A 20076-nucleotide genomic window follows, 5' to 3' on the forward strand; every position below is an offset into this window, starting at 1 on the left:
TTGAATCAAAGTGTTCGAAACGTAAGACATAACTAGCGAAGTTCGTCATTTAGCTCAAAATATTTTTCCACAGTTTTCATAATAGCAAAGGTAGAAACTGATAAATATACCGTTTTGTCGCAAAACACTCAAAGTTCTTCAAATAATGATGAATTCTAGTATAAATCAAGTTCTCTTCATTTAAAAGTTGAGAAAATATCAATTCTTACCTTCAAAAAAGCCGCTGTTCATATTCGGAGTTTAAGGCAAAACGGTAAACAGAACTTGAATCATAGAACCATCTTCTGGAGGAATTTAGGTGGTTTTCTTGAAAAAGTGGTATAAAAAGTTGAGTGTTCGGAAAAGGAGGCATATTCGTAATTTGAGACCAAACGGTATCATTAGTTTCAGCAGCAGTTGAATGCAACAAGGGAATATGTGTTATGCCTATGCGATGCATTTAAAGTCACTGTAAGCCTTAAGTGTTCGGAATATGAGACTAAATAGTATTCAAAAATAAATCTCGATTCCAACTGTAATAACCAATCAAAAGTTTGTATCGTTTTCCGGCTCAAACAGCCCATTGTAATTCACTGATCTCTTAACGCACATATTCTAATCGTTGAACAATTTTTTGCTTAGTTCAGATATCTCATTATTCTCTAACACCAGTAGGAGAAGAGCACCAATTTTCGACCTATTCATACGATTTTGGCCTACTTTGTATGGAAATCAGAAAATTGGCACAGATTTATTGTATGTCGAAAATTTGTTCTTTTCACCTAATACATGAGAGTCGTTTTGAATGTTCGTATTTTCAACCACTATACAAATTATGTTTTTATTTTGTAAACTATTAGTTTTAGTCATATTTCCAAATTGTGATGCCATTGACCTTAACCATTGAATTTTAAAGGAAACACAACGTGGATTGTACAATTTGAACTAATTCATGTACAAGTTATTGTCAACTATACACTGCGGATGCGTTCGTTGATGCTCTTATCAAAAACACTCGCACTGTAAAGAATCGACGTCTAAATGACGTCCAATTTTAACTTTAAATCATAAGGAATCATCTTTCTTGCAATGGTAACTAGATTACAAATAATATTAAAATGATCTACCATGTGTTAAGCTAGTTCTTAGGTTCGAAGATAAAAGAATAAATGAATGGTGTAGTTTTGACGAAATTTTTGGATTGACGCAGAGATTGGTAAATATCTGACGGATTCTTGTAAAAAATCTTGATTTGGAGGAATTTTTGAATATTAGAGTTTTTAGAAAGTTTACTGGAGAATGTCCTCTGATGACTTTTTTGATTATTTATTAAATAATGCCTTGGGAAACCCGTCAGCATGTTCCTGGCGCGATTTTTCTGCAAATTACTCCTAAGATCTTTGAAGGACCATTTGAAAAAGTATTCGCAGAATGTTTGCATGACATGTACAAGGATGTTTCGCAAATTTCTGATGAAATCGTTTGCGAATTTTCGGTAATTGGTTGATGTTTTCAGAGACAAAAAGAATAATAAATTGCTACCTATTCACTTAAAAAAGTATTGCTAGCCGTAAAAACTCGAATAGTATTATAAAAACGTGATATTTTAGTATAAATATTAATTTATTCTACAACTTCGTTGTTTTAGGATCCTAAGTTTTGGCACGACATTTTTGCACTTCCTACAACTTCATCAAAGACGCCGATGCTCTAGGATGCGAAAAAAAAGTACGTATCATTGCGCCAGTCATGCGGCGGTATTTCGAATTTTATTCCCAGCAACATTTAAAGCGCAGTTTGAACCAAACAGCTTTGCTCCAGACACCAACTCAAGAAATCGTCACGATAGAGGTTCCGTCTTTCTAATTTTCTTCCCAGAGTGCATTCGATTCATAGAGAGACCAGTGACGAAATCCTAACGAGATGATTAGTTCATTAAAAACAAAAAACACATCTTCAGACGTGTAAATCTACAATTTCAAAGATGTTCGTAGAGTAACTGGGGGTAAAATGCGCCCTCTAAGCAAGGAAGCGTTTTTAGCTGTGAAGTACATTATTATAAGTTTTTTTTATTATCTCATAGACAAACATGTTTTCTATCAAATAGTAGAAACAGCGTCAATGTCACTTTTTCTGGAGTTAATAAATCCATTTTTTTTAAATGTTTCTTTATCTGTATTTTTATTTTATGCGGGGTAAAACGCGCCACCTGAGCTCTGCGTAAGCCGTGCCACAGTGGCCGTATCCCATAAAAATGCTGGTCAAAAGTATAATTCTCACTAGAAACGTCCAAAAATGCTAATTAATGGACAAAACATGATTTTCACAGGTAAGTTGATAGAAATAGTCGCTGAAACAGAAATTCGATATTTCCGGTACATTTGACAGAATTAGTTTAGAATAGCACAATTTTTTTTTAATTCAATCAATGAAATCCGTATCCAGATCATAATTAAATGAAGCGTCATTATTTCGCTGCCAATTCGAAGTTTAATTTCGTGGGCAAGCTCGAGGCGGTTTTTGAATCTATTGGGGAGCATATAATGGTAAAAAATGCGATATTTATTACAAGTATAAGGTCTAATAAGCTAATTCGCAGTGTAACTAAAAAATATTTTTTCTTATCTTGGCGCAAAAAAGCGCAAATGAAGCCAAAGTACATCGAATGCTATGGAATATTTGCCACATATTGAGGGGTAAATGATCACACTGCGGATCAAGTTTTTGTCTCCAGCATCAAAATACCTCTATTTACTTAATTAAGCGCTGCTGAATCCATTGCCGTTTACAGAAATATCATAGCACGTCTAGTTTTTGAGATATTGGTTGTTGAAAATGCAAAAATTGACTATTTCAGCCAACTTGCATGCAAGTTTGCCAGCTTGTACGGCAATTTATTTACTTAATTTGCCACACAATTCAAACTTTATGTGTATAACAATACTTATCATCAAAGTTTATAATATTTTTGATGCGGAAAAGTTATTTATTGATGGTTTAGAAAAGTATTGTATTTTGCCATATAAAAGAAACGAAGAATTTTGAATGGAGACTGCAAGCATGCTGAAAAAGATAGGTTCAATCTAAATTTAATTGTAAAATTTCAACCAAAATATATCTAAAACGAAAGTTTAAGTCCATTTTTGCATGCTTGGTGGATAAGATCACAAAAAGTTTGATAAAATATTCTTCAAATTTTAGGTAAACATCAATAAAAACAATGTTTTATACAACTTTGGCGACCTGTAGCTTAAAATTGGGACGTGCTGGGAAATTTCTGAGAACGGCATCAGATTCAGCAACCCCAAGTCTACTAGAGACACATAATTTGATCCTTGAGACACGCAAAAATGTCATTTTTGTTGCGCTGTGTCATTTTAGAGCGTTTCCCAGATATTGAAAAAATGACTTATTTTTGAAGGAGCTCTATAATATACACTTCTTGACATTCTCAAATGGTGAACATGTGATATATGGTTCGAAATACCCTCAAAACAAAGCCTAAGGTATATTCTTTCGAATGAGACCGGTTGAGAAAGATTTGGTCATGACTTAAACTGCAATAGAACAAACTTCACGAAATTTGAAAAATTCAAAAGGGTCAATTTCAGCTGACATCTCTCCAGGTCACATATTGTGAAAAATCGAAATATACACCGATCGATCTGAAACTTTGGGGAATTGTTATTCAATACTGAAGAAATCAAGAAAAAATATTCGAGAAGGATTTGTTTTTTAATTTTGGCCAGCCTTGGGCCACTGTGTGAGCGTGCGCAATCATGCTTGCATATACGGTGCATACATAAGGGCGTTTGATCAGATGTTATTGTTTACTTGTAGTATACATGCTGAGTCGAAAAATGTGGAATTGTTTTTTTTTTAAATAGAATACATAAATTGTCGAATTTTCCAGCCAATTTCTAACAATCATTGATATTGATAACCTCCAAAAATCGACCGTTCTAATCGTTGTTCCATATTCGTGTAAAATTTAATTATTTTGGAGATTTTTTATTATTACAATAATGTACAATACTAGTCGAAAGATGTGCAGAAAACCGATTGAAATTTCATTGGTAAATTAAAAAGATACAGCATGCACAAGGTGTCCAATTTATAAAATGAACAGTCCTTACAGTATTTTGAACCCTTATTCATCGCTGTTGGTTTTATCATTTCAAACAAGGTTTTTAACCTTTTTTAACATTTTCTGCTGTAAACTTGTTTCGGGTTTCAATAACAACAAAAGTAGGGGAAGAGCACTAATTTTCGACCCACAAGAATTCTGAGCCAATTTTCGGATTTCCATACAAAGTAGGCCAAAATCGTATGAATGGGTCGAAAATTAGTGCATTTCCCCTACTACAAATGAAGTTTAACCTGTATAAACTGCACCCCTAAATCATGTGACTTAAACAGGAAATAAGTTCGATTAAACTATTATTAAAGCGCTACGGTATAAAAAAGTATCATTCGCAAGTATATCCTGACGCTCCAATCAGTATTTGTAGCTAAAGGCTACGTGGGGGGAGGGGGTGCAAAAAATCAGTAAAAAAATGCTACGTCATGCTACGTATAAATTCGAAAGGTTTTTGTTCTATCAATAAAGGTAAAAAATCCCGCTTCTGCCATTAAAACTTTTTGTCAGGCATGTTTCACGGCTGTGCCACTTGTCTAGCGTTTAGTTACAGTCTGTGCAGCTAAATAGCTGTAGATGGTATCCGTGGCCTTTGAAACAAATTATTTGCAATTTTTCCTCTTTTGCTACTTATTTCCTTAGAAAAGCTTTGATGTATTTTTCTGTGTTCTTAAGATTTGTTTGCTTTGTATGATCTGCTGCCGGATTGAGAAAGGTCATGCTTTTCGGATCTACTACGGATCCTACTAAGAAATCCTCCAAGATCACAGTTAAAGTTGGAGAAGGACTTTAAATAGTTCATTTATTATCTTGCAATAAATCTGTGAAATCTATTGCATTATCATCAAAGGGATGGGTAAAGTTTACCTATTGATTTAAGAAGTAGTTCGTTAAGATCACTCAACAACCTGTACAGAACGCACCGAAGATCTCTTCAGGTAAACTTGAAGAACATCACGTAGAAATAATATGGTATTTATAACTAAGATTAGAACGATTGCTGGCGAAAGCAAAACTAGACTAATTTACGGAGTTTTTCAATGTTTTTTTTTTATCAAAACTTTCGCTACCGCCCCCGGCTAAAACGACGATCTGCTTCGGCGCACACCTCTACTCGAAACGCTTTCGGCAACAATGGGAAAGGCATTAACCGGTACAAATCAGTCCGTTACAGGATCCCTCTAACCGACTTTCTTTATTGCTGGTTTAGGTGGCACCGTTTTCCACCGGGAGTGTTACCCAGAAGCATCTCCTATGTAGGTGCATTGCCTTACACCCACACACGTGTAGTGCTGGAGATGCTCGAGACCCGCAAGATTACGACCATAAATTATACTCACTATCAAGCCACTTGGAGTCGTATTTCAGGGTGCGCTTAAAGTTGAACACCTTCTTGCCGGTTGTCATGTTGTACAGATCGGTCCGGAATATCACCGTGTCGGCTTTGGTGAATTCCGCATTGGTGCCGGAGTACTGCGGAATAGAGAAGCGGAAAATGGGAGAAAATGAAACCGATTGTTTGTTGGGTGGTGGATATGGATTGTGACGTATGATAATGAATGGGTCTACTACTGCTGCCAGGAGCTGTCGTCAAAATGCTGAGATGTCCTTAACTTGTTTGGATTGTTTAAAAATATAGATTTATATGGATTTATCTCTGTGTAGAAAAGCTCTGCTTGGCACGCTCCCTGAAAAAAAAAACGAAACAATTTCTCAAAGAATCTCTTGCATAATGCTGCAGGAATCTCTGCGAAATGAATTGATTATTTGAATTATTTGAAAAGTTTTCTGGTGAAATTGTCTGTGGAAACCCTGAAAATAATCCTTGTGGATCCACTGGAAAAGTTGATTGAGAAACGCTAAGCATGGATTTTTTTAGTTTTTAAGGTTAATGCTTAAAACAGTCATAACGTCTGAAAACGTTAAATAAAATTAATTTAGGAAGTTCCAGTATGTTTTTATAATGATTCTTGGTGGAAAACTTTATCATGCTTATAAGCCAAACTCAATAATTATAAAATATGTTATTAACTTTGTAATTTTTTTATAATCGAGACTTTAAGCCGGAGGCTGGATCGTTTCCATTTATAGAGAACAAAATACAAACTGAAAAAAATAGTGGTACTGAATATTTTTGAAGTATGTACAGAGACCCATTTATCAAACAAAATATAACCAACACTATTTAATATTCAATTTCAGGCATTGAAACTCTCCATTGTTTTAACCCTAGTGATGAATTTTGTTTTTATGCGAATTCATTTTCCAGCAGACCATGGGAAGCATTCCACAAAAAAAAAAACAAACTTCTCAACAATCGACGGTTTTCACGAGCATTTCGAAAAATTTATTTCCGGATAGTTTATTTTAGTTTTCAACACGTATATATTTTCATTCGGCAGCGATTTATCGCCACGAGTCGCGGATTTCGCCGCTGTTGTGTTTTCCCGCTGCTTTTGTTTGCAAGTTTCGTCATGAACCACCACCTCTGCAGTGCACTGACTGGGTGGCTATCGATTCAATAGCACTAATGGACATGTGCCCTTCCCCCTTGCATACTTGAGTTCCTCCATCGACACACAGTGGTCCATATTTTGAGAATCATGGAAAAAAAAAACGTATTCTTCATATTTTACCAACTTTGATCATGACAAGTGTTGTAAAAAATGTTTTGGGCATTGTCAAAATATTTTGGTTTTCGTAGAACAAAATTCTAACAAAATAGCTGTTTTTATTTATGTAAGGCTCTCAATTTTTTTTTCCAAAAGCTAATATTTAAGCAAACTTAGCCAAACGGATACTCTCAAACCAAATCCTCTGTACAATATGAAGAATCTGTACTTTAATATTTGACAAACCTACAATAGAGGCTGTTAATTAATTAAGAATAAAATAAATTTGCATCGGGGAATGCTGTTTTCAGATGGAAATAAGTTACCAAGCTGTAAAACGCTGTTGCTTTGTTTTTTTTTTTGCAAAAATGGAAATGAAATAGTAAATTTTAAAACGTTAAGGTTTTTGGACATGAGCATTAGTGTAGAGCAATTTAGATTATCGCTACAGTCCACTTTTTGGATTGCATTTAGGTGCCATAACAACTGTGCAAAATTTCAGCTCGATCGGAGAAACTATATTTAAGCGCCAGCCGTTCAAAGTTTGTATGGGATTTACTATGGGAAAACTTACTTTTGCAAAGAAAAATCGCCAGAGGTCTTCCATTGCCCTCTATAAAAATTCTGAACACAGACTTCGATAGGAATTTTTACGATGAAGAATATTGCCGAAGACTGCGAAACAATCCGACACTTGTGAAAAAAGTTGTTCAATGAAAACCTATCGGCAAGGCGACGTTGATTAACACGTATAATAATAACAATAATAATAATATCGGGCAAAAAATCCGTATAGTCTATGCTTAATAACTTTTTTCACAAGCATCGGATTCCTTTGCGGTCTTGTTGTTCATCGTAGAAATACCTATCGAGATCTGAGTTCAGAATTTCAATAGAGGTTAATGGGCGACACCTGGCGAATTTTCTTTGCAAAAGTAAGTTTTTCCATAGTAAATCCCATACAAACTTTGAACGGCTGGCGCTAAAATATAGTTTCTCCGATCGAGCTGAAATTTTGCACAATTGTTATGGGACCTAAATGCAATCCAAAAAGTGGATTGGAGCGAAAATCTACATTTTTCATATAACCGGGTCCCAGGCCAATGAGCATCTATTGAGCATCAAATGACGAAAAAAAAACAATTTATTTTGAAATATTTTCTGTTTTCATGTATCTCTAGCCATCTGATATTGTCGTTGGATGTTTGACTTTGTTTTTCAACTATAAACTTGAAATTTGAAAATTGATATTTTTTGACAGCTTTTCTGAAAACTGGACCTCTGTCTGCGAGCCATCCCACAATCCCTGCCACATAATTCACTTACCAGTGCGGGTAAATCTCCGGGATTGCCCTGGTGCACGTAGATGGCCGTTGAATTGTCCAGCGGGTCGTACGGGCACTTGGCGATGCCCAGCCCGATTCCGGGCACGAATTCCGACCGTGATAGATGGGTGAGGTTGGACTGGAAAGAGCAAATAAGCAAAGTTTGAAATTTTTATTATAGAGTTCTTTCATGGATTGACCGTCGTTGGTCTATTGCCATTGGTACCTATTCATTGGATTTGGAGGGTTTTTTTTGTATTTCGTGGTGCTCATGTGCTTTTCAATAGTATATTTGAATGGATTGATCATAGAGAAATACAGTTGCTGCTGCTGCTAAATGGTGACTGAAATTGGATGTGATTCGGAAGGTTGTGAATGAACTAATGGAGCAGCAAGGCAAACAAAGAGTGCACTTGGCAGTGCAGTACCGAAAAGGAACAATAGGAATGTATAAATATCAGATAGAATTTCACCAGTTGAAAATTTATATAAATTACGGTGGTACTGGGGATGTTCATTTCGTTGAATATTGATTATTTTATTATTTTCGTTTCAATCAATAAATATAATTCCAACATCCATTTTTTATGTCTTGGTTTTCTGTGCTATACAAAATTAACATTCTGATATGGTAAAACTAAATAAAACTATTATCAATTTTATGACTTCGTTATATAATTACCTTGATAAAGGTTATTATATAACGAAGCCACACCTCAAATTTTCAAGAGCACAAGACTTGAGAACCAAACATAGCTTCGCGTTGAAAATTTATCCCATTGGTCACCATTAGCAAGCAAGTAATTTGATTGATTTTCAACGCAAACTAATGTCAAATTCTCCATATATCAACCAAGCATGATACACGGGTGAAGATGTGTTCCTGAAACCACGGAAACTATTCATGAAATGATGAATACCCATATTCATGGCACTCTTTTCCATACAAAATCGGACCATGAATATGGATATTCTTGATTTATTCATAATTTCTGGAACAGATTTTATTCCGTGTAGGCTACGCTCTGGAAGTTTCTTGGTGAGGGTGTAAAAAATGTCATCATCGCCAGGGGCTTTCTATTTTTGATTTTTTGTATAATTCTAGTTCTCACTTCTTCACTAAGTCCCACAGGAATTTAAGAAAACGTTCTCTTGATTCATAATGCTCTCAAAGTCCTGAATAACTTGATTTTTAATTGGACTAGTTGTTCGCTACCGGCAAGTACGCTCCGGTGGCATATTGTCCCCTACAGCAATTATCAACAGTATAATGTACATTGCTAATTCATTGGCATTACTATGTCCAAAGAGCAGCTTAAAACACGACTAAAGAACAATAGAAGTAATCCATAGCATGTAAGAAAGTATTGTAATTATTGTATGTATTCTACCTATGCTTGACGAAATTAATGAATAAATAAATCAGCAGTAGTCAATCTACCCGAAGCCAGCAGCAGTGCGTGGTCACTCACTGATGTACCTAAACAATCACTCATGAGTGACGCGCGCGCACGCAACCACCGTCGAGGGAACTAAACGTCATCATCTTCATCATCGTCATCACGCGAAATGGATAGGACATCGTTAGTGGCAGTGCAGTTGCACTGAGTGCACCCAGATTTCCAGAATTTCTGGGATGTTCGAAGTTGGGACATGGACAGAATGTTCTAGTTTCCCTCTGGCATCGTATATAAGGCGAGTGGAAACGACGCTTCGGCGAATAGTATCTTCTGACCCGGCAAACGGTCAAGTAGTGTAAAGTGAAAGTGTAAAAAAGTAAAGCGAGCTGGCCAAAGCTCTGTAAGTGAAAAGTGAATAAAGTAGTGGTTTAGTGAAAGTTAAACCAACCCGTGTATTCTTTCTAAACGAGAAAGAAAAACCCGTTTGAGGTACTGCGGCGCCTAAACATTTGGTCCGTTCGAACCGGATACCGTACCTGTGGAGTGGAACCGGCTGAAGAAACCTCTGACATCTCTGCAAGTCTTCGTGCGAAACAGAATCGCGAAAATACAGCAACTGACTGATCCGGTAAGGGCGCAATGGAGATATATTTCAACGAGAGCAAATCCTGCAGATATTGTGTCTCGAGGACAGCTCTCGGAAACATTGCGTACCAACGAACTGTGGTGGACAAGACCTAAGTTCCTACACAATGCGGACTACGAGATCGATGTTCCAACAGATCTTTCCGAAGATGTAATCCCAGATATGAGAGCGGCATCGACCATCAATGCAAATGAGCTTCCTGTGTTTTCGAAATTCAGCTCATTTCGGAAACTACAACCTGTGATCGTCCTGGTTCAGCAATTCATCCAAAATTGCCGAATTAAGGAAGTCTTGCAACGAGTTGTTGAGGAACTGCAAAGTTCTTTGGAACTTATCGTGAAGGTGATCCAACATGTGACGCTGGCCGATGAAGTTTAACGATTGGAAGCGGGTGAGCCCTGTCGACGGATTCATGTGTTGAACCCATTCCACTACAATGGGATTCTGCGAGTTGGAGGGAGAATTCAGCACTTTGGTCTTTCTTTCTCAAGCAAGCATCAGTTAGTGTTACCCAAGCATCCGATTATCTACCTTATCATCAAGGCATATCATCAGGAACTTATGCACATCGGCCCTTCCGATCTGCTGACGACTCTTGGTATGAAGTTTTGGCTGCTGGATGGACGATTATCAGTTCGGAAGGTAACAAGATCATGTTTCCATCGTACCAAGCCACGAGGTTTCAGCCAACTTCTAGGAAGCCTGCTGTCATCCATTTGAAAGGACAGGCGTTGATTACGCAAGACCAGTACTAGTCAAAGAAGACCGGTACAAACCACGTCTTGTGAAAGCCTACATTATTGCCGTATTTGAGTGTATGGCAACAAAGGTGATTCATCTAGAACTTGTTACCGATATGTAGAGCGAAGCCTTCATGGCAGCTTTTCAGCGATTTACCAGTAGATGTGGCTTGAGTGAAGCGATCTTCTCTGACAATAAAGGTAACTTCAAGGGCGCTAAATCGGAGCTGCTTTAGCTTTATCAACTTTTCCGAAATCGAGAAGCAGTTGATCGCATTAAGAAGTATTGCAAGCCAAATTTTGAAGGTCTTTGGGAGGATGCAGTAAAAAAGCGTCAAATACCATCTGAAGCGGACATTAAGGAATTCCAAACATACGTTCGATGAATGTGGGACTGTGTTAACACATGTCGAGGCGATTATGCATTCCCGACCACGTTTCGCAATCTCCGCTGACCCACCTGATTCGGAAGTTATTACGCCAGGCCGTTATTTGGTTGGCCATTCTCTTATCGCGACTCCAGAACCCAGCTACAGCGACGTGCTAACTAATTGCTTATCAAGATGGAAATGCTTGCAGCATCTCAGAGAGCAATTTTGAAGACAGTGACGGAAATATTATTTATTGAGTCTACAGCGTGCGTACCTCAATATTCGCCCTGGAATGATTGTTCTCGTCGTAGAGAAGGATTTACCGTCGCAAAGTTGGAAAATGGGCAGAACAGTCAACCTGCATCCTGGATCAGACAATCTTGTGCGAGCTGTTGAAGTGCAGATTGGTGGAGTCATCTATCGAAGAGCGATTTTCAAATTATCCGTTTTACCAATTGGAGACAACAGCAATCCAGATTGAAGTGTTTCAGATGACTGCAGCCAGGGGGTGCATGATCGCAACCAACACGTTCGATGACGGTATCCAAGAGGGATTATCACCGCTAGCTTGCGCTGGAATTGCTTTGCGAATTGTTCCTCAAGCGATGTTTAGCATTAGAGTCGCCAATTTTTTTTTTACCCGCCACTTTCCCCCACACCAAAAAGCTCATGTGTAGCTTCCTGGTAGTGGACGCAACTATCTCAGCTCACTCTGTGCAGCACGTGGACAAAAATACTAATGAAAAAAACAAGCAAAACATGAGCTGAGATTGAAATTAACGTTAAACTAAATTTTAATTGATTTAAACAGAATTACATGGCGTGATGTCCCAGTGGAACAAATGTTCATTTTAAGGGACCCACTTATGATATAATTGCTAATTAACTTTACACAAAAGGAGAAAGATATTTAAGAAAAAAAGAATTTAATTAATCTATGATTGGTTTCTGGTAGTTGACATATTGCTCAAAATACGAATATTATTTTTTATCCAAGAATGTCGTGAAGATTTATTTTTAAGTATTGCTCTAGCTTTTGTTTGAAACTATTGCGATCGCTTATTTGTTTCAAGTAATCCGGTAATTGATTGTACAGCTTAGGACCAATGATTGAAATTCTTTTTTGACCAAACATTGTAAGTGCTCTATTTTGATGCAAATTATGTGTACGTCTTGTACGATAGCCATGGGATATTGAAGGTAATTGAATATTATGATGAAAAAGATTATTGTGCAGAGTGTCATGAACAAATATTAGAGTCTGCATTTTACAGAGACTGTGAATTGGAAGGATATTGTGAGAGACATCAGAGTAAAGTTGAAGAGTGGGAAATAAAAACGGTTTGCTAAATATCGTTTTCAAACATCTATTCTGGAGAGTTTGGAGCTTTTTTAAAGAAGACTTCGAGACACGACCCCATGCTATAATTAGATAGCTCAGGCGTGAGTGAATATGAGCAAAATAGAAGTTTAAAAGTATTCTGCGCGATACAAAATGACTTACTCTTCGCATAATTTCACATAGCGATGATACCTTTTTTTCTACATTTTTAATGTGATTTGCCCAGCTTAGGGTAGAATCCAGCATCAAACCTAAGTATTTAAATGATGATACTTGTTCAATACAGGAAGAATTGAGTAAGACTTGGTTTCGTTGCTGAAAAATCTTTCTAGATGAGTGAAACATCATATATTTGGTTTTCATTACGTTTAAAGAAAGTAAATTAGAAGAAAAATATTGCGACAGAATACTCAAATCTTCGGTCATATGCTCCACTATTGCATCTGCATCTAAGTGCGGATAGAACAGAGCTGTGTCATCAGCAAAAAAACGTGGTGTTCCCTTTAATTGCAACCTATTTAGGTCATTCACGTACAACAGAAACAATAATGGACCAATATTGCTACCTTGAGGTACACCCACCCCTAAGGACTTTAACGAGTTTTGTGAGTCACCAATTGTGAAGAACTGTTTTCTATCTTGCAAATAGCTGCGCACAATTTCATTTGCTATACCTCTAATTCCGTAGGCCTCCAATTTATCTAAGAGTATTGCATGGTTTAATGTGTCAAAAGCCTTGCGTAAATCTAAAAAGAGTGCACCGACGATTTGCTTTTCATCAATCCCCTTTATTATATCGTCAAGCAATTCAACAGTCGCCGTAGCTGTACTGCTGCCTTGACGAAAACCATATTGAAAACTGTACAACACGTTGTGCTGTTTAAGAAAAGGAATAAACCTGTTAATAAGCAATTTTGCTAATATTTTATTAAATATGGATAGTGTTGAGATCGGTCGGTAGTTGCTTGTATCACAAATATTACCAGATTTAAAAATAGTTTAAAAATTTAAACTTATCGCGAGTAGTTGATAAACTAGTTGTCCAAATAATTGTAAACGTCAATAGCCAGCTATGAAAGTATATTTACCAAATATACTTAAGTTTTAAATGGCGAAAAAAGTTGATGTTTAATTCGGCAATGAATGATGATAGCAACTCCACCACATGCTCCATCCAGTCGATCATTGAGGTTCGATCCAGGATGCAAGATGATTTCAGTAATAACTCGATTCGAATGAGAAAAAAATTGTTCGTCTTTCTGTTGCAGCGTGGGTAGGAAAAAAAATAACTTGGTGATAAGCATGATTTATATTCATGCGGTGATTAACGTTCCTGCACATCTGTACGGTAGTAAAGGTGCTAAATGCAGTTTTAAAACTTTGTCAGCGGTGAGAACTTGTAAACACACTGCACAAGAGTACAATCGCATTGATGAAGGTTTTTCTTCGAAGCATTGAACTTTATTGCTGTGTGCATTTGAAATGCAAATATCAAATGCGGGAACACCAAATGCGGTAAGATTTTTCAAAAGAAATGCGGTGTATGTAGCATCTCTAACTGTGTAGCACTTTAAAATGTTTTCATATCCATTTAAACTAAGCAAGCTGAAAAGTTCAACCTCTTTTATTTGACTCTCTTGTTGGCTGTTCATCTGGACAGTCATTGTTTCATTTTTTTTGCATTTCTATCGGTGCCCCAAACAGAGCTAACATGTTCATCACGCAAAACCAACATACCGACATGGCAGTCATCGTGTGCTCGTTGTGGACATTTTTCACGCTGTCCCTTCCAAACACAATGAACCGGGAAAACTTTTAGGTACAATAAGCCATGAGTGACAATGAGAGACAGAGAGGAAGCTCTCAGTCCTTCGGTTGATCCCAGTCAGCCAGCCAGCAATGCGGGGGTGTGCTTGAGCGTTCAGCAGGAGGAGGATGTTTGTCTGGCTGGACCAAACCGAGCCACAACACAAACGACATCAGTTTGAAGCATACATTTCGGAAAATATTTTGTTTCAAAGGACATTCCGGTGCGTCACATGGCGGCATTTACGCACATACCAACACGAAATACCCTGCCCTTCCCACAAAACCACTATGGGTGATAAGGTGGTCAAAATCTAAGAAATGACTTGTTCTGATAAGTTTATCTTGTTCATCATTCCATAGAAAATACTTTTGTTAAGATATTTCTAAAACATCAGAGTAAAATATTGTGTAGTTTTATTGATAATGTACGCCAAGTTATAATAAATAAGAATAACAAAGAGTTCAATGCAAAACTAGGTATTTGTCGAATGATATACACTAATTTGTTTTTTGCAAGCAAAACATCAAATTCGTATCACGAAAATCATAAGTAAACCATAAGACGGCAAACATATTTTTGACCACCAGATTATACGGAAACCGCCCATAGTGCAAACATGAAACCTCCGTCCGGAGCCGAGGAAAAGTTAACGATGAAAATCTATCCCGGGCAAAGTGAAAAGTTGGAATAAATTATAATCACTCGGTACTTCAGTTTGCTGGTGCTGCTGCTGCTTCTACTGCTGCCGCCTGTCACCAGATGATGAACTGCTGCAGCTTTTATGAACATTGAAAAGCGTTGACGAATGAGCGCATTCTTCGTAATCTGAAAATCTCTGTCAGCTTTGGAGGTATCGCATACACACATTGTGCCCATTTATGCTCTGTATGGGGGACTACATATGATGGCAATGATGCAGCGTACGGTTTATGTGATGATGATATGCTTGAAGTGTGGAATGAGTACACTTTGAATGAGGGGGGATAGTGAAACCGTTCCGGAAGCTGAGAATGTTATCATGGATGTGGTTCAAGTATACCGATAATTTTGTCGCCATATGATATTTCACCGTGCTTGAAAGTGATGAACTTCACAAGTTTCACCGAAAACGAACAGCTGTCGGATATATTTCTATCTCTAGAGGATCAATCTAGCGTAGTCAAGTTTACCACAAATGATAGAGTTTCTCGCTAATGAATATCACACGTTCACACAAAGGATGCCCTCCCTTTTACCATTAGATAATCAGAACTTAGATAGTGCTCACCAAGGGAAGACTATTTGGCATAGACGTTTTTTATAATTTAAAACTAGCTAGATTCGAAGGAATGATATTAACTTTTGAGGATGAAAAGATAAAAAAAAATTATACCTAATCATATTTTCTATAATACTTTTCATGTTAAAATTTCAGTCCAGTAAACGGGTTCACCAATGTGGTTTATATGAATATGACCATGACATTGCTATCTAAACTAGAAGTTGCTTTGAACGATTGTGTGAGATATGTTTATGACATAAATAGATGAACATCAGTGCGGCATTCACAAGAATATCTTTTAGGCTGTCCTTTCCGCAACTTTCACGCCTTGAGAGCTTGCTTCTTCATGCACAAGATTTTGAACCGAAGAACACCTAATTATCTGTTTTCTAAGTTAACACCACTTCAGGGAAGACGAACTATGAGCTTATCTGTTCCTGTCCACAATACTTCACTGTATGGCGAATCGTTTTTTGTGAAAGGTGTTGTATATTGGAATTCACTTCCACCTGATTTGAAACATGCTCGTTTGGAAGCAATGTTCAAGAAAGACTGCCCTACATTTTTCGAAAGATGATTAGTTTTAGGTTTTTGTAGTTATGTGTGTATGTGTGTGTTATTAAAATTGTGTAGCTTTTGTAGTTTCAACCGTTATGACAAGAAAAATACACTAGTCTTAAGTCATGTGTGAAATAAACTAAACTAAATCAAACTAAACGTCGGAAATTTGAAGCAAAAATAGTTTTGGCTGATTCAAAACTGGAAGAGTTGATAAATCCAAAAAGAAATATGTCATCACAGTCAAAAGCAACCACAAAATCAAAGTTTTCCGACTAAAATATTCAATTGGGGTAGAACATAATGCTGACATTAGAAGGGTAAAAGATTAATCGGTTTGATGAGGTGTCAATGAATGTTTTATTAACAATTCTTGCTTATGATGGCAATTAAAGTTTTTTTTATGGGAATTCCATCAAAAGCAGCTTTATGGCTGCTATAATGGATACGAACCAAGATAGATGAAACGATAAACTTGATGAGATCTTCTATCTTCATATAAATAAAAATGGGATGGTGCTTGTATGCCACGAAATAGCATGCGAACTGGTTTAAAGATTTTCATAATTCTTTCCAATGGCAATAGACTCTTTGAAAGAAGATTAAGTTTTGAACAGTTTTTAATAATACTTACATAAATCACCACATCTTTCGGATTGTGCGCATTCGTACCGCAGATATACAACCGATTTCCATTGTCCATCGGTTGTATCACCCGTATGTGATTCTTGCAGTCGAACATCTGGAAATAAAAGGAAAAAGGAAATCGATGAAATTAATATCATGGAAGCTTGATAAAGATGTAATGTGTTTCAAATAATTACGAAAGAAGCTTTTACTAGAAATACCATATGATCTTACATTATTCTCATTATATGTCGAACACTCCTACCATCTTCTTCTTCCTAGCTTGTTTGTCAGCTTAGTGTTCTTATGAGCACTTCCACAGTTATTAACTGAGAGTTTTTTTTACCAATTGACTATCGTTGCGTGTGTACATCGTATGCATATATAAAGATGCTTTATGCTCTTGGAAGTCGAGAAAATTATCATCGACCGATGGGACTCGAACCAACTTGTTTTTGCAGAATAACTGCACGTTCACCGCTATGGCTATTTTGGCTCCTACACGTTTGATATTTCAGTATTCGAGTATTGCCGGGACTGAAACGTCATCCTTTCAGTTCGAAAATGTTATAAAAGGAAGCTCAAAGTGTGGTTGTAAAATCTCACAGAAGATCCACAAAGTATTGATTTTTTATGTACTTAAATTTTTAATTTTCTTGGCATTACGTCACCTATGAAATCTCTATTTATCAGCAAAATGTACTATGATCACTTTCACAGTTATTACCCAGCAGCTTTCTTTGCTAAAGCTGACCTTTTTGAATTCATATTTTCTATGGCACGCACGATGACACTCTGTTCCCAAGGAAGTCAAAGAAATTGTCTCTACGGAAATATTTTAGACCGGCTAGGAGCTTAGAAATTTTCAACATGATTGTGTTTTAGAGCCGATGACTTTATCATCAGCCTAGTCCCACATATTACGGGCTTCTCTATTTGTTAGACAACAAATAGTGAAGAGACAAGGCATCATTCTGTTCTTTGTTTCCGATATCATATATTCCACTTTCTAGAAATCACCATCTGTAAAGACGGTAATTTTAGACAACTGCTTTCTCGCATTTGATTGATGGCTATCGATAACCTCTGCCCTCCACTTCCGACACAAATCTGTATTGATTTTCGTTTGTGTCTATCACCTGACATTCATCACTGTTTGCCCGAAGCAGTATTTGCCAAGTCATCGGCATCGGTGCCATCGCATCGTCGTTATTGTCATCGTTTCACGGCTCTGTGGTATCGCTTGAACTCTGACGAATGACAATAATAAATTTAAGCTATTTCATTAGATTCAAGTTCACCATAGCGACACGTGCAGACATTCCGCGCGGTGTTTGCACGATCGATAAAACGAATTTATTACCTCTGACCTGATGACAGAACAAATGGTGCGCCGGTAATGCTTTTCATAAGGATGCTACTTTAGTATAGTACAATTTGAAAATGATGAATGCCTGATAAAATAAGTTTATGCTTGACAGTAATTAAAACAAACGGAACCGCTTTTCATTCGCGTGGGGCTTACAACAGCTCTTTCCGGGATCCTTGAATGTGGGATTGTAATTAGCACACTCGCTTGTTATGTACATAGAGTAGAGTGGGACAAAAGTTTGAGTGAGGAGTAATTTTCTTTAAACATTTCTGTCAATAAAATACTTATTCTTTTTTGGAAAATTTTCGATACAAAATTGATTGTACCACTAAGGTCGAACTTTTTCCCCACCAATAAAACGATGATTCGCGTTGTTTCCATTCCGGTCTGCGGTAGCTCCCTTCCAGGAAAATGGTCACTGTTTGGAAACGGAAAATCAATACACTTCAAAGCACAGCTATCCCCTCCTATGGGAACCACCTGTCGTCAAAACACCAAGCAACGCTCCAAGGAACTCGGAGTTAGTTGGGGTTATGGTGGTTGCGGTATAATACCTGAATCGGTGAATGAAAAATAGCAAAATAAAACCTCCGGAGCATAATTGGGCACCTTAAAGGTGCCTTATTTCCTAGCAGAGTTTGTTTTCCTTTACCCCTCCATGAGTTAGGAAGTCGGCGATCTAAAACACGCCATTCCGACATTAGCACATAATAATAAGAAAAATTTTTCAAATGAGAAATCGTTAGGATCGGTTGCATTGTGGTGAAAATGAGCTGGAGGATATTGTATCGATTTTTTCTTTCAAGGAATCGTACAAACATTGCATTGGTGAAAAAAAAATTCCACAAAAACACATTCAATGTATTTTAGAGATAATCGACTGCTCTATACCATTCCAGTAAGGATACTAAATAATAAAATGAGATTATGAAAACGATGCTTGACCGCTTTAAATATTACGTATATGATTTCGCATTATGCGTTTTACACAGTGTATTCTGTGCTTTTTGTCTTTGACGTCTATCAATAGACGCCATTGTTTTTTCATTGCTGATTTATTTGTGCTGTAATCGTAAAAAGTGAAGTGAAGTCTAGCCATACTATGACTACGATCTCGCTTTGAACAAATGTCAGAACAGCACTGACTAAACGGAATAGCTCAAGTAGCGCTAGTCAAAAACTGAATGTTATGAATCCAAAAATGAATCTTCATATAATCTGTGGTTTGTAGATTTGCGGGGAAATATTCAACAACCAAAAATCGTTCGAATCGCACTAGATACAACGACAACGTGATAGACGTTCGTGCCCTGCCAACACTTCGCCTCGAAACAATAACAATTTGAATCCATGTTCTTGCCTTTTCTAAAATCACCCAAATTCCTCTACCTCTAATCATCAATACCACCACCACCTCCACATTGCCAAGAGTTTTATTTGTGTCTTCGTCATGATGTGGAAAAGTCAGACACGTACCGGAAAAGAAACGTTCGATGCCAAAGCAAAAGCCAAACCACACCAAATCGTCAATTCCGGGGCAGGGACAACCTGGCAATAAAATTGGCTTAGTTTTCCTGGCACGTAGCAATTTTTCCGCGTACGTGAAAATGAGAAATCGAAGCAGCGCGAGCTGATTCATCTAAAACTCGGTGCCGCCACCCCCTATCGCATCGCCACGAACCGGCAGGCACACCTAGAAATGTCTTTCTTACCTTAGTGGTGAAGTCTGTGACTAAAAAGCAAAGCCATGTTCTAGGTCTGGGTTCGATTCACGGTCGGTTCAGGATTTTTGTTAATGGAAATCATTGTGGCTTCCCTGAGCATAGAGTATCATTGTGCCTGCCACACGATATATGAAAGTGAAAATGTCAAATTTGACAAAAAAAGCTCTCAGT

General features: G+C 37.2%; 1 protein-coding gene across 3 annotated transcripts in view; it reads right to left on the reverse strand.

Annotated features, from left to right (window-relative positions):
- Window positions 1-20076, reverse strand: part of LOC5567324 (semaphorin-2A) — a 418406-nt gene that overhangs the window by 81067 nt on the left and 317263 nt on the right. For all 3 annotated transcript variants that reach the window (XM_021842536.1, XM_021842537.1, XM_021842535.1), the window contains exons 6-8: window positions 16817-16924; window positions 8056-8193; window positions 5458-5590 (exon numbers count right to left, since the gene is read on the reverse strand). In XM_021842536.1, the coding sequence (XP_021698228.1) occupies window positions 5458-5590; window positions 8056-8193; window positions 16817-16924 (379 nt within the window). The remainder of the gene's footprint in view (window positions 1-5457; window positions 5591-8055; window positions 8194-16816; window positions 16925-20076) is intronic.

This window comes from Aedes aegypti, chromosome 2, assembly GCF_002204515.2.
Source record: "Aedes aegypti strain LVP_AGWG chromosome 2, AaegL5.0 Primary Assembly, whole genome shotgun sequence".
Lineage (NCBI taxonomy): Eukaryota > Metazoa > Arthropoda > Insecta > Diptera > Culicidae > Aedes > Aedes aegypti.